The sequence below is a fragment of the Herpailurus yagouaroundi genome, unplaced genomic scaffold (genome assembly GCF_014898765.1).
Source record: "Herpailurus yagouaroundi ecotype Mexico unplaced genomic scaffold, PumYag 188, whole genome shotgun sequence".
In the NCBI taxonomy this organism is placed as follows: Eukaryota; Metazoa; Chordata; class Mammalia; order Carnivora; family Felidae; genus Herpailurus; species Herpailurus yagouaroundi.
The window spans coordinates 32,605,205-32,628,125 of NW_024412419.1; the positions used below are offsets into that span (position 1 = coordinate 32,605,205).

General features: G+C 37.2%; 1 protein-coding gene across 3 annotated transcripts in view; it reads right to left on the reverse strand.

Moving 5' to 3' along the window:
* The window catches only part of MAP4K3 (mitogen-activated protein kinase kinase kinase kinase 3), a 207,258-nt gene that overhangs the window by 116,629 nt on the left and 67,708 nt on the right, over positions 1-22,921 (reverse strand). For all 3 annotated transcript variants that reach the window (XM_040496579.1, XM_040496580.1, XM_040496581.1), the window contains exon 2: positions 22,127-22,184. In XM_040496579.1, coding sequence (XP_040352513.1) covers positions 22,127-22,184 — 58 coding nt within the window. The remainder of the gene's footprint in view (positions 1-22,126; positions 22,185-22,921) is intronic.

Genomic DNA, 22,921 nt, shown 5'->3' on the forward strand with positions numbered 1-22,921 from the left:
CCATTTTACATTACCACCAGCAATGTATGAGAGTTTCAATTACTCCATGATCTTATCAACACTGTTACTTTTTTTATTACAGCCATCCTTATGGGTATAAAGTGGTACCTCCAAATTTTGCATTTTCATAATAGCTAATGCTGTTGAGCATCTTTTGAGCTCATGCCTACTGGCCCTTTGTAAATTCTTTTTTGAAGAAGTGTCTACTTGAATCCTTTGCCTGTTTTAAAAAAAAATTTTTTTTTAACCTTTATTAATTTTGAGAGACAGAGAGAGAGTGAGCATAAGCAGTGGAGGGGCAGAGAGAGAGGGAGACACAGAACTTGAAGCAGGCTCCAGGCTATCTGCACAGAGTCCAACACAGGGCTCAAACTCACGAACCATGAAATCATGATCTGAGCTGAAGTGGGATGCTTGACCAACTGAGCCATCCAGGTGCCCCTACTTTGCCTGTTTTTAAATTGGATTGTCTCTTTTTTTTAATTGAGTTGAAAGAGCTCTTTATATATTCTAGATCCAGTCCTTTAATTTACAAACATTTTTTCTCATTCTGCACACACTGTCTTTTCACTTTGTTAATTAATGGTCATTTTCCAGAAGAAAAGTTCTTAATTTTGATATAAATCTAATTTATATAGTTCTTCATCACTTTTGGTGTCATATTTAAGAAAGCACTGCCTAACCTAAGGTTGCAAAAATTTATTCCTAGGTTTTCTTCTAAAAGTTTTATAGTTTTAACTCTCACATTTAGTTATGTGATCCATTTTGCGTTAATCTCTGTATGGTGTGAGGTTGGAGTCCCACATTCACTTTTAGCATCACTTATCTAAAAAACTATTCTCTTCCCCACTGACTTGTCTTGGCAACATTCCCAAAAATCATGATCATAAATACAAGGATTAAATTCTGGATGCTTAATTCTACTGCACTGATCTACATGTCAATCCTTATGTCAATACTACACTGTCTTGATTACTGCATCTTTGTAATAACTTTTAAAATGGAGCAGTGCAAGCCCTTCAACTTTGTTCTTTTTTTCAAGACTATTTTAGCAATTCTGGGACCCTTGCATTTCCATATGAATTTTAGGGTCAGCTTGTCAATTTCTGCCAAAAAGCAAGTTGGGATTTCAACAGAAATTGTGTTGACTCTGTATATCAATTTCAGGAGTAATGCCACCTCAACAATATTAAGTCTTCCATCTATAAATATGGAATGTCCTTCCACTTATTTAGATCTTCTTTGTCCAATGTTTTATAGTTTTCAATGCACAAGTCTTCCATTTCTTTTGTTAAACTTATAAATATTTTAACCTTAGTTTCTAAGTATTTAATCTTAATTTGATGCTATTGTAACTAGATTTTCTCACTTTCATATTCAGAATGTAACTGCTTGTGTATAGAAATAAAATTTTGCATATTGATCTTGTATCATGCAAACTTACTGAATTTGTTTTCAGTTTTAATAGTATATTAGTGGATTGATTCCTTAGGATTTTCTAGATACAAGATCATATCACCTGGAAATACAGATAATTTTACTTCTTTGTTTCCAATATGGATGCCTCTTATTTCTTTTTCTTGTTTAACTGTCCTAGGAAGACCTACAATGATGTATATATAGTTATGGTGAAAATGTACTTCCTTATCTTGTCCTTGATATTACAGGAAAGACATCTTTGCCTTTCATCAAAGACAAAGTATGGTTGCTACCTGTGGGTGTTGTATATATGCACTTTATCAGGTTGAGGAAATTCCTTTCTATTCTTACTTTGTTCAGTTTCTTTTTTTCATCATGAAAAGGTTCTGGATTTTGTCAATTGCCTTTTTGGCATTGTTGAGATGATTTTTGTTCTTATTCTAATAATATGGTGTATTACGTTTTCAGATATTCAACCAATTTTGCATTCCTGGGATAAATCCCACTTGGTCATGGTGTACAATCTTTTTTTTTTTCCTATTTTTTAATGTTTATATTTTTAGAGAGAGTCACAGAGTGTGAGTGGGGGAGGGGCAGAGAGAGAGACACACACACTGAACCTTAAGCAGGCTCCAAGCTGTAAGCACAGAGCCCCATGCAGGGCTCGAACTCAAGAAATGTGAGATCATAACCTGAGCTGAAGTCGGAAGCTTAACCAACTGAGCCACCCAGGTACCCCTACGATCTTTTTTACACATTGTTGCATGTAGTTTGCTATGATTTTGCTGAAGAGTTTTTCCATCTATATTAAGACTGATCCGTAGTTAACTTGTAAAATCTGTTTGGTTTTGATATCAGGGTAATATCGACCTCATGGAATGAGTAGGGAAGCGTTCCTTCCTTTTTTTGTGGGGAGGGTTGTTGTGAAGGATTGGTGTTCCTATTTAAACATTTGGTAGAATTCACCAGTGAAACCATCTGTTCCTGGATTTTTCTCAGTGAAAAGTTTTTTGATTACTAATTCAACTGCTATTTGTTATGGGTCTATTCAAATTTTCTATCTCTTCTTGAGTCAGTTTTGATGATGTGTCATTTTAGAAATTTGTTCATTTCACCTATGTACCTCATTTGTTGGCATTCAGCTGTCCATGGTATTTTCATAATCCTTTTTATTTCTGTAAGATTGGTAGTAAGTTCCCCTCTTTCATTCCTGATTTTAGTCATTTTAGTCTTCCCTTTTTTCACTTTTTTCTTTGGTTTAACTCAAGATTTGTCAATTTTGTTGATCTTTTCAAAGAACCCATTTTCAGTTACACCAATGTTCTCTACTGTTCTATACTGTATTTATTTATCTCTAATCCTTATATTTTCTTTCCTTATGTTTGCCTTTGGTTTAATCTGGTCTTTAATTTCTTCCTCTTTTTTTGGCTTAAAATTTTTTTTTTAATGTTTATTTTTGAGAGGGGGGTGAGGGGCAGAGAGAGGGAGACACAAAATCCAGAGCAGACTCCAGGCTCTGAGCTGTCAGCAAACTTGAAACTTTCTTTTTTAATACAGGCATTGACAGTCATAAACTCCCCTCTAAGCACCGCTTTAGCTACATTCCATAAGTTTTTTTTTAATTAATTTATTTTTTAATTTACATCCAAGTTAGTTAGCATATGGTGCAACAATGATTTCAGTAGATTCCTTAATGCCCCTTACCCATTTAGCCCCTCCCCCCTCCCACAATCCCTCCTCAACCCTCAGCTTGTTCTCTATATTTAAGAGTCTCCTAAGTTTTGTCCCCCTCCCTGTTTTTATATTATTTTTGCTTCCCTTCCCTTATGTTCATCTGTTTTGTCTCTTAAAGTCCTCACGAGTGAAGTCATATGATATTTGTCTTTCTCTAATTTCACTTAGCAAATACCCTCTAGTTCCATCCACATAGTTGCAAACAGCAAGATTTCATTCTTTTTGATTGCCGAACAATACACCATTGTATATATATATGCCACATCTTCTTTATCCATTTATCCATCAATGGATATGTGGGCTCTTTCCATTCTTTGGCTATTGTCGATAGCACTGCTGTAAACATTGGAATGCATGTGCCCCTTTGAAACAGCACACCTGTACATACGTTTTTATATGTTGTACTTTCATTTTTATTCCTCTTAAAGTACTTCCTAATTACCCTTGTGATTTCCTCTTTGAGCCTTTAGTTAACTAAAAGAGTGTTATGCAGTTTCCACATATTTGTGAATTTCCAAAATTTCTTTGTGTCACTGATTTCTAACTTAATACTATTCTCGAAGAACATACTTTGTATGACTTTAATTCTTTTAAATTAATTCGGGCATGTTTTATAGCCTAGCATATGGTTTACCCTGGAGAATGTTCTATGTATGCTTGTGAAGAATATGTGCTCTGCTACTGTTGGGTGAGGTGTTCTACAGATGTATATCAGGTCTAATTGGTTTATAGTATTTCTATTTCCTTGTTTATTTTCTACCTGCTTTTACCATTAATTATTAAAGGTGGCATACTGGGGTATCTGGGGTGGCTCAGTCGACTAAGCATTCAACTCCCGATTTCAGCTCAGGCCATCTCATGGTGAGTCCTGACATCGAGCCCAGCTGAATATGGAGACTGCTTAAGATTCTGTCTCCCTCTGCCCCTCCCCTGCTCGCTCTCTCTCAAAAAATAAAAATAAAACAAAAATGAATAAATAGAAGTGGGGTATTAAAGTTTCCAACTATTATTGTTTAAACCATTTCTCTCTCCAGTTGTTAGCTTTGCCTCATATATTTTGGGGCTTTGTTGTTAAGCCAAGTATTGTCTTCTTTTTTTCACAACAATATATAGAACTTACCTTTTGAATTAATTTTGTTTGCTTTTTATTATACACTATTTCCCTATCCCCTAGCCACAGGCACCCACTCTTCTACTCTGTTTCTAGGAGTTTGACCTTTTTTTACTTTTGTTTTTTAGGATTCCACACCGAAGAGATACCAGGCAGTATGTGCCTTCTCTAACTTACTTCTTAGCATAATGCCCTCAAGGTCCATCCAGGTTGCTTTAAATGGCAGCATTTCCTTCTCTCTGGTGGCAGAGTAACATTCCATTGTGTACGTACACACTACGCCTTCTTTGTCCATTCATCGCTGACAGACATGTAGGTTGTTTCCAAATTTAGCTATTATAAATAATGCTACAATAAACATGGGAGTGTGGATACTCTTCAATATCCTGTTTTCATATCCTTGGGATATATACCAGAAGCTGGACTGCTGGATTGTATAGAGTTTCTATTTTTAATTTTTTGAGGAACCTCTATACTGTTTTCCGTAGTGGCTGCGCCAATTTATAGTCCCACCAACAGCGCACAAGGGTTCCCTTTTCTCCTCATCCTCACCAACACTCATCTCTTGTCTTTTTTATGATAAAAAACTAAAAAGCTTCTTTCTGCACAACAAAGAAAACCATCAACAAAATAAAAAGGCAACCTGTGGAATGGGGAGAAAATATCTGCCAATCATGTCCAATAAGGAGTTAATATCAAAAACCATATAAAGAACTCACACAAGTTAACAGGAAAAATAATGTGATTTAAAAATGGGCAGAAATACTGAATAAACATTTTTTTCCAAAGAAGATACATACAAGTAGCCAACAGATACATGAAAAGGTGTTCAATATCATTAATCTTTAGAGAAATGCAAATCAAAACCACAAGATGATACCATCTCACATCTGTTCGAATGGCTGTATTTTATAGTGAAGACCTCTGGGACTACAATGTCCCTTTTTAACATATCAAGAAAACATAGGCTTTAGTAGAAGCAAGAGTCTTAAAAGGAAACTGAACTTTCTTCCATACTGGCATTATATAGAAGTACAATAAATATTACATTTGTAGTAGCAGCATTTCATGTTAAATACCAGGAATCACTGGTTTGCATTACACATCTGGAATCAAGAAGACTTTATGCAAAAGGATGAGATTATGGATGACATATCTCAGTACTGTTTTTCTCTTTTCTATAAAAGTACTATTTCTAACTTTAATTAAACATTTATCTTAGTATTACTGGTGTTTTTTTTTTTTTTAACCTACTTTGTGAGTAAGGCTGAAGATAAATTATGAATATATGCTTGTTATCCTCGGAGACTTTGGAGGACAGGTATCATGGATGCATAATTAACATTACAGGGACAGGAATTTCACTAATGAACAGTTTTTGAAAGAGACAAGTTTACCTACATCAGAGTACTACCCTTGTCTAGTTCTCTTAACACTAATTTTCCCATAATTCTAATTTCTAGAGAAAAGAGAAACTTTTAATCCATAAAAACTGATGGCATAATGTTTTCAGGCAATGTTCTAATGACAGTTCTTGAATAGTAACACAGCTGTGTTAATGGAAACAATTAAAAAATGGTTTATTTCTAAACTTCAGTTAGGCACATAACACCGTCCAACAGTCACATCACTGGTAACTAGTCAGTTTCTTCTTCTATTTCCTACAGTGGCTCCTAAACAACAACAAAAAGTCATTTCCATTATTTTTCAGATATCCTACTTATCCACCTCTACTTCACTCTCAGCTAAGGACAAAGCTTCCTCCATCTGAGAAAATGGAGGCCCTGTAGTAGAGATCTTCTTTTACTACCTTCTACTCAACCTTAAAGCTAATTTATATTTGTGCCCACTCTTGGCCCTTTATAAAGATATGATCCCAAAAGAGGTACTCGCTTCCTTTTCAAAAGAGGTACCTCCTGATCCTGTTTCTTCCAAGCCTTCCCAGAACGTTGCTTCATCATTTATTATATTCTCTTTGATACCTTTATTCTATCACCACTCCTTTCCTTTCAGTCTACAAATATGCTCAAACTTACTTCAATGTAAAAACTCTCTCTTAACCTTCTTCTCCCTTGTTAAACCAGTCCCCTTATTGCTTTGCACAGCCAAAGTTCTTAAAAGAGTAGTCCCAGGTTTGTTTCCTTTTCATGACTTCCATGCATTCCTCAACCCAATCTATTTTTCATTCCAGGACTCTGCTAAGATTACTCTTGCAAAGGTCCGTGTCATTCTAAGATCCAAATCCAAGGCCTCTTATCAATTCTGAAGCAGCATTTAATATTAGCAATGCCTTCTTTCTTTTTGAAACTGACTACAGCTACTACCTAACACCAATGATTTTCAAATCCAGGCATCCAGCCAAGACCTCTCTCCTGAGCCCCAGACCTGTAGATCATACTGACAACTATACATATCTACAAAAACAATCTCTAAACACCTCATAATCAACATGTCTCAAATCAATGGAAATACGTTCTCTCTTCATTCTACTTCCTAAATACCTCTCCAACCAGCCCTACTGTAACTACCTTGGTTCAAATCCTCATAATAACAGCCAAATTGCCTCTTGGGGTAGACTACTATTTTTACCTCTAATTTACCTTCTTGGACATATAGCTGTCAGGTTAAAGAACACATTTCCTAGCCTCTCATGAATCTGTGTGACCATGTAAGCAAGTTTCCAGGAATGGACAATGAGCAGAGCTGGTGTGCGACTTCCAGACTCATTAGTTAAAAGTTGCTTGCCTTAAAATACTTGTCTCTCGGTTCCTACAAGAAAAAGATGGACACACCAATGACCCTGCTTCACACAGCAGGTGAATGTGTGTTCTACTGGGTGATGGCATAAAATGGAAGGAACAGGCATCCCTCAAGAAGCTCATGTAACAGTACTAATGCACCAGTCTGGGCTCACTTCAGAACTGTTACATGAGAGAGAAACAAATGTCTATCTTACTCAGGTCATTTTGGAGTTTCTTTGTATGGCAGTTAACCTGAGCCCTAATACGCTTCCCAATATAATTCTTAACTGGTCTCCCTATTTCCAGTATTAACTTACATTTCAGTACATTTGTCATTATTACTGCCAGTTATATTTAAAACACAGGATAAATATTAGTCTTCTCCCTAATAACCTTCTATGACCCACAGCTCCAGACATTTTGGCATAGCATAGAAAGTGTCATGGTATACATTCTGGCCTTAATATCTTTCTAGCTTCCATCCTTTATGACCCACTCCCATCCCTGACCATGCTCCCAATTCCCCACAGATACTTTAAGCTCCAGCATCATTAGACTTCAACTCTCTCCAGTGTATGAGAAAAACAAAACATAACCCAAAAGCTCTGCAAAATGAGAGAAAGAGGAAAAAAAATTACTCTAAATTCTGATAAAGCAACCAAAAAAAATGTGCGAGCAATGTATATATGTTATGCACACCATCATTAAAATGATGAACCTCAGCATTTAAAGATGCACTGCACATTTCAAGGGCTGAAATGTCAAAGCACCAAGACCCATGAGAAAAAATAAGTAGCTATTTTAACTTACAGATAATACATACTTTTGAGGTGAAATCCATATAACAAAGTGTACAATTCAGTGGTATTTAGTACATTCACAATGCTGTGCCACCATCACCTCTAATTCTAAAACATTTTTATCACCCCTAAAGGAGACCCTATACACTTAAGCAGTCACTTCCCATTTCCTCCCTCTTCCCCAGCAACCACAAATCTGCTTTCTGTCTCTAAGGATTTACTTAGTCTGTATATTTCATATAAATGGAACCATACATCAAGAGACCTATTATGTCTGGATTCCTTCATTTTGGCAGGTTTCTGAGGCCTCCTTGTAGCATTTTTCAATATGGATGACATAAATTTTTCAAGCAGCATTATTTGTAAATGCAACACCCTGGAACCTAAATGCTCACACATGGGACAGTGACTGAATTAACTTTGGTGTGTGTGTGTGTAATGGACTATTTTGGAGTGATTTCCCAGACATGTTGCTAAATGAAAAGAACAAAATTCAAAGAGATATCTATAGTATGCTACCCTTTGTGAAATAAAAAAAGAAAACAAGAAAATATTCATATACCTGTCCCTTTGGGTAAAAAACAAAACCAAACAAACAAACAAAACAGCACAACAAAAAAACATGGAAAGGATAAACCCGAGACCAAAGACAGGGGTGAGCAGGAACAGGGTAAAAAGGACAGAAATACAATACTTCCTAAATATTCCTTTTTGTATAGTTCTGCCTTTTAGAATCATGTTAAAGTTTCATATGCTCTAAAAACACTCTAAAAGAAAAGAAATAAAATCAAAGATGAGGCAGGCATCCCCCAAATGAATACAAACAGAAATAAATGAACTGGCTATATATCATGGGTTGAATTGTGTCCCCCCTCCCCCAAAATATGGTGAAGTCTTAATTAACCTCTAGTACTTGTAAATGTGACCCTACTTGGAAATACGGTCTTTGCAGTAATCAACTCAAGATGAGGCCTTTAGGGAGATCTCTATGACTGGTGTCCTTATATGAAGGAAAAATTTGGACACAGGGAGCACAGTATGTGATGACAAAGGCAGAGATTCAAGCCTTCTACAACCCAAGGCACTCCAAAGATTGCTGGCCATCACCAGAAACTGAAGGAGAAGGATGGAACATATTCTCTCCAGAGCTTTCAGATAGATTCAACTCCACTGATACCTTAATTTTCAATTTCTGGCCTCCCAGAACTGTGAGAGAATAAATTTCTGTTTCTTTAAGCCATCTAGTTTGTGATATTTTGTTATGGCTGCTCTAGGAAATTAATACACCACACAGACTTCAAATGAATAGCATAAACACTATGAAAGGGTAAGGGTGGTAGGGAACCAAACATGAGAACAGTATATGTTCTAAAGATAAACAGAACTCTGAACAGTGACTTCTAGTTAGTAGTTGATTTCTCAAAGAGATATGGATTAACAATTTTGAAATTACTTCTGTGTTCAAGGATTAAGCAAAGGAATGAATATACTGTGGATAATGGAAACTAGGTTTCTCTACTGGAGAAGAGAGTTACAAACATGAACAGGAGAAAATGAACCATGTGGTGTTAGACTGGTATTGGTTTTAGACAATCATATGGGTAGAAGGGAGGGGGGAGGTGTGGGTAAATCCATATTCGTGTGTGCACATACATGGGACCTCTATTTCCCAACTCCATCCCTTAAGGCAGCCTAGTAACAAGGATACTTCAGTAGCAGTAACTATACCTAGAATCCAAAACAAAGGCTCAAGAACTCTTTCAGATTAAAGGCAACTCAAGAGACCTGGAACTGAATGCAACACATCATCTTGGATTTTCTTTTGCCTTAGAAGGGTATTATTGGGGCAACTGACAAAATCTGAGTAAGGTCTGGGGTTTAAATAATAGGTATCGTATCAGTCTTAATTTCCTGATTTTGATCACTGTACTCTTATGTAAGACAATGACATTTCATCGTTAAAGGAAATACACACTAAAGTATTCAGGAGAAGAGTCTATCTTTTAATGTAGGAAAGCATATAGCAAAAATAATAAATTGAGTATTGAGAAATCTGGGTGAAATACCAAAATTCTTTGTACTGTTCTTATAATTTTTTCTATCCTCTGCAATTACCTTAAATAAAACACATAAAAATTTTTAGTTAAAAATTAAAAATAAATGAACACGGGTTCAATAAAGAGGCAAAACTTTCAAAGAACATTGCTGGAGAACCAGGAATTATTCTCAACATTCCATGAAGTATCTGTAAGGCAATATACACAATAGCACAGGCTCTAGAATAAACACAAACCTGGATTTGAATTTGCTTCACTGTTACAAAGCCCTAAGGCAAATTAATCTTTCTGTGCCTCTATTCTACATCTGTGAGATGGGGATGATAATACCATACCTACTGCAAGGTGTTACTCTGAGGATGGAGACAATGCATATGAAGAGTTTAGTATAGAGTCTGGCATGCAGCCGTCAGCAAATGTTCAAAAAGTGGTCGCTGTGACTTTTATCACCATTATTGTTATTGTTATGTGGGTATGTGAATGTCAGAAGAAAAATTCCACCATCTGGAAAAATACTAATAAGAAAGTGAATTCCTGTTAAACCAAGTTCTGCATATCATCATTTCCTACATTTCTGGGTGTACTTGAATTATGTTGCCAAAATCTCCCCTATACCTCCTCTGACATAGAAAACAGAAAACAAACCTAATATGATAGCTGTGCTTTCCCCACCAGCATTTCAGAGCCTATCAATGCCACTTACATAGATGACATAGACTTAATTTTAATACTAAACATGTACATATTAAAGGATCGATCTGAAACAAAAAACAGAAAAAAAAAAAAAAAAGAGACAAACTAAAGAACCGACTCTTACAGAAAACAAACTGATGGTTACCAGACGGAAGATATGGGTGGGAGATGGGGGAAACAGGTGAAGGGGATTAAGAGTACACTTATCACGATGAGCACAGAGCAACATAGAGAACTGCTGAATCACTACATTGTGCACCTGAAACTAATATAACACTATATATATTGGTATATATATGTATGCTAGCTATACTGAAATTAAAATTTTTAAAAAGAATTTTATTTATCATGAGACTGACTTAATTTTATCTTGCAAATAATAAAAGCTTTTCTCCATTTTCTCCAGAAATTAGGATGGGTAGCCTACAAAAGGCTATAAAGTTACTTTTTCGGCAAAGTATAAGAACTTTAGCAACTGACCTCATAAGCGTGTTTTTTTTTTTTTTTACATCAAAAAATGTTTTTGCATTAAAAAAAATCATCATTCTGGAAACTCTAGCCTTTCCAGTATCTGACAGTATCAGTGTCTGACACTTAAATAGCTGATCACTGGGGCGCCTGGGTGGCTCAGTCGGTTAAGCGTCCGACTTCGGCTCAGGTCACGATCTCGTGGTCTGAGTTCGAGCCCCGTGTCCGGCTCTGGGCTGACAGCTCAGAGCCTGCAGCCTGCTTCCGATTCTGTGTCTCCCTCTCTCTCTGCTCCTCCCCCGTTCATGCTCTATCTCTGTCTCAAAAATAAACAAAAAAAAAAATTAAAAAAAATATAGCTGATCACTAGTACTCATTCAATAACATACCTACTGAGCATTTATGTGCCTAGAACTATACAAAGTCTCAAGGTTATAATTTTAAAAAAAAGCCACCTTCACCAAGGATTTTATAGCCTACTCTGGACAGAATATTTAAGTTCAAAAAAGGCAATTCTAGAACTTGGTTTCATTGCATTTGAGTAGTCACTGTAAAGAAAATAAGCTTAAGGAAATAATTTCCCAAGCTTGCCTTATTCCACAGCCCCCAGATTATCACAAAGAAAAATCTAACTCAAAGTGCATAAATGTCTCTAAGGAGGTCTACTGTGTTTAAGGGGTGTGTGTGTGTGTGTGTGTGTGTGTGTGTGTGTGTTTGTGTGTGTGTGTTGGGACAGAGGAGAACAATAAGGGATAGTATTAAGTCAGCAGACAGTTTAAGAAATCAGTTATTGCATTTGTTTCCTAGAATGAAAGAAAACATAATAGCTTACTTAATTTTATTAATTTCAATTTCACAATACATGAAATTATACTTTAAAAATTTTAAGTCTCTATTAATAAAAATAATAGCTATTTTAAATGCTTTAAATGTATTAAAATACTTAATTTTCACAACAACCCTATGAATAGGAACTACTGCTATACCCACTTTGCAGGAGGGTATAAAAACAGGTTATGTAATTTGCTAAGGTCATGGCGCTTACTGTGATGGAGCCTCAATTACAACCAAGGGACTCTGGGTCCAAAGTTTACATTCTAAACCATTATTCCTTCACCATCATACCACTCTTTGATTCTTGCTACCCATCACAGAAACTCTTCCAAAATAACAATTAGACTTCAAAACTAAGCACTTATTTAGTAATTAACTTTTCAGAACATAAATGAGAACCAGGCATAGACAAAAAGTAACTTGATCAGGCAAAAGAGAGGACTCAAAGCTCAAAGGAAAGTTCTTCTGATAAACTCATAGCATTATTTACTTTTTCAGTAAATGCCATTTTAACAAATCTAACTGTCCAATCTCCTGGCCGCCAATGCAAAAGAAACAGCAGATAAAGGGGGCAGATATAAAGGGCTGACACTTCAAAATCAAGAACTGTGTCTTTTCATTTATCTTAATGCATGTCAGTAAATGTTTATTGATAAAAACAAGCAAGAAGTGACACCAAACGATAGGAAAAAATGCCGCTGAGAGCCTTTCTCTGGGAGGCAACATTTCTCTGTCATGAGGTGTTGAGGATTTAACTTATAACTATCAGTTACATCATGGTGAGTACACTGCTCTCAGCATGCTATTTGAGATAAGTGCATTTGAGAAATAACTTACAAACAACAGTCAAAATAATTCTTGCAATTTAAAGGAGGATTTTAGAAAATTTACCTATATTGTTATTTTCCACTGTCACTGAATACATTATTTATCTCTGTCCAAACATATACCACTATCAATCCTATAAAAATATTGTTTGAATCAATCTGCCTCAAGAACAAGTATTATTTTAAAATCTAGTTTCAGAGGGCACCTGGGGGGCTCAGTTGGTTGAGCGTCTGACTTAGGCTCAGGCCATGATCTCACAGTCCGTGAGTTTGAGCCCCGCATTGGGCTCTGTGCCGACAGCTCAGAGCCTGGAGCCTGCTTTGGATTCTCTGTCTCCCTCTCTCTCTTCCCCTCCCCCACTCATGTTCTCTCTCTCTCTCTCTCTCTCTCTGTCAAAAAGAAACATTAAAAAATTTTTTTAAATAAATAAAATAAAATCTAGTTTCAGTGTGGCATTAGCAACAAAATAAATAGGCAATTCCTTAAATTAAAACAGAAAGCCCAGAACAGACCCAATTATACCGAAGGACTAAGATGCTTGACTTAATTATACAAAAAAAAAAAAAAAAAAAATCAAGTTCGATCTTTACTTCAGGTGATACACAATAATTCCACATGGATCAAAGATTTAAATATTGAAAAAAGTACAATAGTCAAGTGAATATAAAATATGCACACACATAAAAATAAACAAGGGGAATGAGCAAGACCTTCAGAGCATAAAGAAAAATAGTGATAGGTTTAGCTACATATGAATTAAAAACTTACCTGTATCCAAAAGTCATCAAAATTTTAACGGCATACTAGAAAAAAAATTGCAATTTACCAAAGGATTAAAACCTGTCATAGAAAAAGACCTTTAAAAAAAAAAATCAATAAATAGGGGCGCCTGAGTGGCTCAGTCAGTTAGGCATCAGACTCTTGACCTCAGCTCAGGTCATGATCTCACAGTTTGTGGGTTCAAGCCCTGAGTCTGACTCCACAGTGACAGCATGGAACCTGCTTCAGATACTCTCTCTCCCTCCGTCTCTCAAAATAAATAAATAAACATTTTTTTAAGTGTTCTTTTTTTTTTTTAATTTTTAAAAAATGTTTACGTATATTTGAGAGAGACAGAGTACAAACAGGGAAAGGGCAGAGGGAGAGGGAGAGGCAGACAATCTGAAGCAGACTCCAGGCTCCGAGTCGGCAGCACAGAGCCACGGAGTCTGATGTGGGGCTCGAACTCAAGAGCCGTGAGATCATGACCTGAGCTAAAGTTGGACGCTTAACCAACTCAGCCACCCAGACACCCCAGAAATGTTCTCTATTAAAAAAAAAAATCAATCAATAAAAGACAGGTATCTCCATAGAAAAATGGGCATCCTTTGATCTCACAGGTCATCAGGACCTCCTCTTCATCCTCCAGCCCTTCTTCAGGCTCCCTTCACCTTCACATTCTAACTGAAAGCTGGCTTTCCCCTAGGATGCCGCTTCCTCTTTAGTCCTCTCAGGGTGTAGAAATTTGCTCACGTCCTGCAGGACCTAGAAGTGGGGTGGATATCCTCCGTCCTCGCTGTTGCTTCCAAATACCCCTTCCCCTTTTCTCCTTCAAAGCCCAGCCTCTCCTGAAGCGGCTGCTGTCACAGGGTATCACCTCCTACTCCTTGTAGCTGCATTTCTGGAATTCTTAGCCATTCTCCCTCACACACTGACACTGTGGCACCTGGCTCATCACTACTTCACTCATGTTTCGTGACCTCGACATCCTCATAAATGATCATCAAAACACCCAGGCCTCTTGGATGCATAACCTGCTCAGCTATAACAATCTCTATTTCAGCCCCACCCTATTCACATGGGCATCTCATCATCCTTCATAAGCATACCACCTTTAGATATTTTTTTTAATTAGATGCGGTTTTTTTTAATGTTGATTATGGAGAAAGAGAAAGAGAAAGAGAAAGAGGAAGAGGCAGAGGAAGAGACAGACACACAAACACACACACACACACACAGAGGGAGAGAGGGAGAGAGGGAGGGAGAGAGGGAGAGAGGGGGAGAGAGGGGGAGAGAGAGAGAGAGGGGGAGAGAGAGAGAGAGGGAGGGAGGGAGAGAGAGAGAGAGAGAGAATGAATGAATGAATGAATGAATATATCCCAGGCAGGTCTGCCCCATCAGCAGAGTCTGATGTGGGGCTCGAATCCACCAATCGTGAGCTGAAACCAAGAGTCAGATGCTTAACCGACGGAGCCACCCAAGTGCTCCAACACACCACCTTTATTTTTTTTAAGTTTATTTATTTATTTCAGAGAGACAGACACAGACAGTAGTACAAAGGGGGTGGGGTGGAGAAAGAGCGAGAATCCCAAGCAGGCCCTGTGCTACCAGCGCAGAGTCCAACGCAGGGCTCCAACTCCCAAAACCAAGAGATCGTGCGAGCCAAAACCAAGAGTCGGACGCTTAACCGGCTGAGCCACCTAGGTGCCCCTCCAATGTACCACCTTTAAAGCCTCTATTTCAAGTATCCCATTCAGGTCATCCAATCTTTCCATATGACTGACTAAAGTTCTCCCATTCCAACAATTTTCCAATCTCGAGGATTGTTCTCATTGAGCTTATCATTTTTTACTATCCATACCAATTTCTTGTCCTTCTCTGCCCAGACTCCATGAACAAGCAATATAACCACTCCTTTACAATCACCCTTAACTCCTGAGACAGACCTCTCTCCCTCCATTATACTTGCCAGCAAAATTACAATGATACCTCAGCTTTCCTTTCCCTTGTACCATAGCAATATCTACAGAGTACAAATTTACAGCTTCGTATTTCAATGGGTCACTGATCAATGCCAGACCATCCTACTCTATGTATCATTTTCCAGTCCCTGAGACTATTTCACGTATTTTACCTCCAGCACTACATCTCCAGTACACCCTCCAACTCTCACTCTGGGCTGATAACCATGCCCTATAGTTCCAAAAGGAAAATGGGCCCAATCAGGTAAGCTTCCCACTATCAACCCACCACCGAACATGCGTATACTTGTCCTCTGCCTTATCTATTAAAATGAATCATTTCTCCTTGCTCTCAGATTTATACCTTGGATCCTACCTCTTTTCATTTTCTCATACTTTATTCCTGGAGTTATCTGCAGTATCTTCCGCAACACCAATTTCTTCTTCTCTACTGGTTTATTCTCAATGGCACAAAACATAACTTACCATTATCTATTCTAGACAAACCCTCCATAACCCCAGGTCCCGCTTTAGCTAATGCCCCATTTCTCTGCTACCCTTTCAGCAAAAGGCATTGAGAGGCGGATCTTTCCTGCTACCTTCATTTCCTTTCCTCTCATTCTCCCCTTAACTTGCTCGAGCAGCCCACCAATGTGATGTTTGTCCAAGTCTCCAAAACCAATGTTCAAGTCTCCATCCTGATCTTACTCCACATCTCTCAGCATCATCTGACAGTTTCATCTCCCTCCTTCCTGAAAGACTTTCTTCCTTGAGCTCCCAAGACAAAACACCCAGCAGGTATTTCTCCTAAGTTGTTAGCTGTTCTCAAGTTCTCTTAGCTGGGTTCTCCCCGTCTGGCAGGCCTCTAATATTGCAGTCATCCAGGGTTACAACCTCAGCCAGACAGCCTTCTCTTCTCTCTACTTTCTTCCTATGGCACTTCATCCACTACCACAGCTTCAACTACCACCTATATGCCAAGGACCCTTAAATTTGTATCTCTAACCTAACTTCTCCCACAGCTTCAAATGCATATGTCAAACTGCCTATTTAACATGTGCAACTGGTCATCTAACAGATGTCTAAAACACACATAACAAATACAGAATTACTAATAAAACATACAGGATTACTTATTCCATCCACCCTTTAAGTCCTCTCCATTTCACTAATAGTACTTATAGTACCACTTCATTGCTCAGATGTCAAAAATTCTTTAAAAGTTTTTCTAGTACACTTCAAATAAAATCTAATCTCTTTACTACTCCCCAAGGCCACCTGTAATTTAGCTTTCCAACCTCATTTCGTTTCATACGCCCGCTGGCTCACAATGATCCAGCCATATAGGCCTTCTCTCTGTCCTCAACTGCGCTGCACTCATTCTTGTCTCTGCATCTGATCTTGGCTACCTGCAATGCTCTTCCCCACGCCTGTCACGGGACTGTCATCTTCTCATCATTCAAGTCTCAACCCAAATGTCATCTGCTCTGAGAGGCCTCCCATGACCACACTATTTTCAACATTACCTTACTTTAGTTCATAAAGTATTTGTTTACATGTTTCACCACATGTTTACTGTCTCTTTGAACTAAAATATAAGCTTTTCAAGGGTACGAGTCTGCCTTATTTACCACTATTTGCCGGACAGTGAGACCATAGACTGGCACATAGTAGACACTGAATACATTTCTGTTAAATAACTGACATGAACAAGTTCTTCACAAAAAAAATCCAATTACCGGAAGACAAAGAAATGCCAATTAATTAACAGGTATCAATTTCTGCCCAGTAGTAAAGATTTTATTTTAATGATACCCTTTGTGGGCAAAAGTATAGGGGGAAAAAAACAGGAAATTTCAGGCACAACCTTCCTAGTATATATCGTAACTCTTAAAAATGGACACATCTTCTGACCAGCTATGAATTCATCATGACAAAATCATCATGTATAAAAACAAAAGATATCCTCGCAGGTACACAGTAATGCTGTTTCTAACCGTGAAAACTTATGTGTTACAATCATTAGGGACTGAGTAAATAAATGTGATTTATATAACCAACTACTATGCAGCCAACTAAAAAAACACTGGCATAAAAATGTTAACACGGAGAAATATTCATGAAATGCTTTCCAAACGAAAAGCAAATACACAAAATAAGTCCTTTATATGAATACAGTGTACTCATATACACATACATGTGTTTACATGTAAGGCAGGCGATGGCCAGGCCTGCTACAGGTCCGAGGACACTGCAAGAAATGGAACACAAAAGCACAGAACAGTGTCACAACAAATAATTGCCTTTTCTAACAGCAGCTGCACCACTTGCTGACTACAGATGATGTCACTCTCCAAGCCTGAAAGCATACATGATGGCAAACTAGGTTTTGTGGCTGACAAATTACTCACTGCACAGACCACCAGTGTAGCCCACCCTCTGCGAGGACCTGGGGACGCCCCGGTGAGCCATGTCCACTCACGTGCATCCTTATCTTATTTGTCCTCTGTGGTGCCTGTTCACTGGTTCATGGCAGGCAAGCAAATTAAGCCAATCTCAGTCGTGTACTCTTGCCAATCTTTGAACTTCCACCAGCCCTTTGTGGTCTACATAACTGTGTGGTTCCTATATGTTTATGTATGTGTGGGTGTTTGTATATAAACATACAAGAAAATCCAGAGAATCATCAGAAGTTGACAGTGTTCATACACCTGGAATAATGATGAACGATGCTTAGTTTCTTCTTTTTATTTAACTGTATTTGTTGACAGGGTTCACACACTTGGTAGAATGATGAATGATGCTTAGTTTCTTATTTTTTATTTAATTGTATTTTTTTTTTTTTACTTTCATTACACTCTATGTTAACTAACTGGAATTCAAACGAAAAGTTTAAAAAAATGTTACAGGCTTTGGTTAATCAAAGGATGACTAAGGAAACCAAATATAAATTAAAGCCACATGAATAAGACTGTAAGTCCCAGTGACATAAACACACTAACTTCACATTTAAGCAAACAATTTTGTCCACATGTCTGAATAAGTCTTCATTTAGTGTCAGGTTCAAACTGGATATCAGCTGCTTAAAAAAAAAAAAACAAAAAAACAAGGAACAAAATAACAAACTTGGATGTAATTCTTCATTACATACACTTAAGTATTTCAGATTTGGTTTTTGTTTTTCCAAAAATCATAGACAGTCCATCAGAATTTTAATTTAGAAAAATGTAAACATGCCACCATGAAGTTGTCTCCCTCCACCACATTCCAAATCCAGCCTGAATCTTATCAATCCTCTCAGGCTAACTACCAATTCGCAGAAGAACATATTAAATGACACCACAGGGAGGCAATCAGCAAAATCCAGACTGAGGGAATAATTCTACATGACAAACAACCTAGTTTTTTTTCCGACAAAAAATTGCAAGGAAAAAGAGATTTTTTTTTAAAAAAAGGAGAGATAAAGAAGGAATATACAAATATAAAAGAAATTTGAGACATATCAACTAATTGCAGTACGTGGGACTTATTTGTTATTAGGAAACTTATTAAAGTTGTTGAAAGACAACAATGGTATTGTGGTTATATATTTTGATCACTTTACTGAGGCATATTTTAAAATCATGTAATTCATCCATATCAAGAGTACAATTTAATAGTTTTTTTAGTAATCTATGAAGGTGTGCATCCATTACTGTAAACCAGTTTAGAATATTACCCCAATAAGATTCCTCGTGTCCATTAACTGTTAGTCCACACACACACACACACACACACACACACACACACACACACAAACACACACACAAACACACCAGCCCACTAATCCACTTTCTGACTACAGATTTGCCTCTTCTGAACATTTCACATAAGAGGAATCATACACTGTGTGGTCTCTCATGTCTGGGTCCTTCCACTTAGCATGTTTTTAGGTTCATTTATGTCATTGCATCCATCAGCAGTTTGTTTTTATTGCTGAATAATATTTCACTTTATAGACATATTTTGTCTCTTCATTTACCAGCTGATGGGCAGTTCTTTCCAACTTCAGGCTACTGTGAATAATGCTACTATGAACTTGTATGTGAAAGTCGTGCAGGCAGATGCACAAGAGAAGAACTGCTGGGTCATTTGGCAAATTAATGTTTAACTTTTTAAGAAAAACGCCAAACTGTTTTCCCAAAGGAGATGCACCATTTTATGTTCCTGTAAGGGTTCCTGTTTGTGGTTATACTTTGAGTTCTTATCCTTTAGCCATACATGCTGAAATATTAATGATTTGATATTTGGGGTCTCATTCAAAATTACGAATGGGAGAAGGAGGGTGGTGGGTATAGATGGAATATGGTTGGTCATATCTCAAGAACTGGAGTACTGTTAAGTAGTAATAACAGCTACTTACTATAGAAGGTACTACGGTACTTTGTTCCAGACACTGTTTTAAGTGCTTTAGATATATTAGCTCATTTAATCCCTACAACAACCTTAAGAGGAAGCTACTGTTATTAGTTCCATTTTAGAGATCAAGAAACAGAACCAGAAAGCTTAAGCAATGTGGCAAAGCCAGGACTACAATCAAAGTAGCCTGGCTTTAGACCTGTGTTTTTAAACACCAGGCCATATATGTCAAGCTCACCAACAAGTGATATGTGAAATTAAAGTATTCAAAGTCAGGTGGCTTCTATGAAAATCTAGGTAGGGAATCCAATGTTAAGTAAACTTAAGGGTATATGTAGTAACATATAAGTGATAATAACCCTGTTATCTCTGGATAGAACATGAATGATTTTTCTTCTTTTTATTTAATTGTATTTTCTACTTTTAAAACAATGATCAACATATACATGACAGTTTAAGATTCACATCCTAACAACAGAAACATTGCATTAATCAGAAAACAAAGGACTTGATCAACAGAAAGATTTTTCAAGTTCCTAATTTTTTAAAGGAAGTTTTAAGAGGTACTGAACAGGTACCGTGTACCAGACACTAAGTTCAGTGCTATGGACACAAACTTGACCAAAAGCCTTGGAACAAAGAAAGGCATTTCTAGAATGACAATACAGATGTGGTTAAGTGCTCTTAGAGCAGAGGCAGGAAGACCTGAAACAGGAGACACTAAACTGATTGGAAGGAATGATGTATGTACAAATTGCTTCTAATTAGAGACGACTTCATCAAATAACAGAGCCACTCCTTACTGATTACAAATGAAGACCCTGCTTCAAATGCCAAATCTTCACTTTTTTTTCTTACCTCAGATTTCACCAACTTTAAATATCCCCTAAAAAACAGAGGAGATTCAAAGAAAAAACTATCTTGTATGTTAGAGTATTAATTAGACTATACAAAATCTGTAAATATGTGTAACTGAGAAAGTATTTTTTCATTCATTATATTTAAGTGTGGTTTGATCACAGTCCATCAACACATCCTTAAATTTCATCTTAATGGCACTTCTAAAAAGTCTACTGATGATCTAAATCAAGGGCAGGAAAACTACAGCTGCAGGTGGCCTGGTTTGCCAAGAATGGTTTTTACATTTTAGGGGGAGAAAGGAGACAGAGAGGGAGGAAAGAGGGGTAACTGTATGCAGAGACCACATATGGTCCACAAAGCCTAAAATACTTTACTATCTGGACTTTTCAAAAAAAAAAATGCCCTCCTTAAAACAACAAAAACAGAAACAAAAAACTACCAAATGGATTTCTGCTCACACCAGGAATAAAACCTGTTTTTACCAAATTCATGTATTATCAATTTGTTGTGAAGGAAGCCATCAGAAAGGCAGTACCATCACTGTGGAACTCAGTCTAGACACTTAGCACAACTACTTGTTTATGATAGAAAAGAGAAAAAAAGAGGAAGGATTTTAAAAAAAAATTTTTTAACGTTTATTCATTTTTGAGAGACAGAGAGAGACAGAGCACAAGCAGGGGTGGGGCAGAGAGACAGGGACACAGAATCTGAAGCAGGCTGCAGGCTCTGAGCCGTCAGCACCAGAGCACGAACCGCAAGATCATGACGTGAGCCAAAGTCAGACGCGCAACCAACTGAACCACCCAGGCGCCCCGAAGAAGGACTTTTAAGAGAGGATAAACAAGGGTATGTAGTTAGCTCAGAAAGACATGGGTTTTGTAAAGGGTAGGGGATTTCAGAGAGAAAATATAGCTGAAGCAGAAAAAAAAAAAGGCAGAGTCATCTAGGGGCTCTACAATAAGCTGCTCAAGTTGGAAGGTAACTAGTATTACAATATTAATGACTCATAAAATGGGAGGGTTAGGTCTACTGAGAAAACAGAGGAGACCCAGAGAAGCTACCTGCCCAAGTTCACACAGCAAGAGTGTGGGACAGAAAGAACTGGACTACAGGCACTCCAATCTCAGTTCAGTGTTTTCCCCCTGGCATCACAATGCCCTCTCAGTATAGGACAGTGCTAACCTAGAAAAACAGCACTAGAGACTGGTGACAAGTTCGCTCAACTGAGTTAGAAGGAACAATCTCTTCAGGAGTTCTCCTCCTCCCCCCATTATGAGTTATTTTTTCAAGAAGAACTGAGTCAGGTGTCTACAGAACTCAAAGAGGAGGAGGAAAGAGTAGACCCCAGTTCTATTTCCCAGATGTTAGGAACAATCAGAAAATGCTGACCAAACATTATTAAAATCAGCCTTAAAGATATGCGGTGGCTTACAGCAATAAGAAACATCAAATTTCAGTTTACCTGGTTCCAGTTTTATTACTTTAATTGCTGCCAATTCACCAGTGTTAACATTCCGTGCCTAAAAGAGAAGAAAAAATAACTGTAAAAAAAAGTTTTCATGAAAAACTTTATAAATGTCATTTTAGTTTACTGTTTATTTTCAGTTATACAGAGATAATTTTTAATGCAAGAACTGTAAAAGGGGTTTATATTTACAAAGCAAACAATATATTCTTTACAATGAATGCCAACATTAATTCAAGTGTAAATTTAATAACAGTGATAATAATAATTAACACATACAGAGACTTCAGGATGTGCCAGGCACTGTCCTAAGTATTTTTTATTAATTCATTTATCCTCACAACAATCTTATGAGGTAGGTACTAATATTATATCCACTTTGCAGATGACAAAACTGAAGCACAGACAAGTTAAAGAACTTGCCGAGGCCATATTGCTAGTAAGCAACAGTAATGATTCTAATCCAAGAAGACTGATTTCAGAGTCTGAGCTTTTAAGCATTACACTTTATTGCCATTCATTCTAAGTCCATTTAAAATTTTGAATTCATTAACCAGCCTTAAACTTTTAATCTTAAAAATCTGAGAATATGAAAAGCTAATAATTTATAAGTATATAATAATATAAATATAAAAACAGCCCCCCCCGCGCATCTGGTTATTTTTTTTCCCTTTTTTTTTTATTTATATATGAAATTTATTGTCAAATTGGTTTCCATACAACACCCAGTGCTCATCCCAAAAGGTGCCCTCCTCAATACCCATCACCCACCCTCTCCTCCCTCCCACCCCC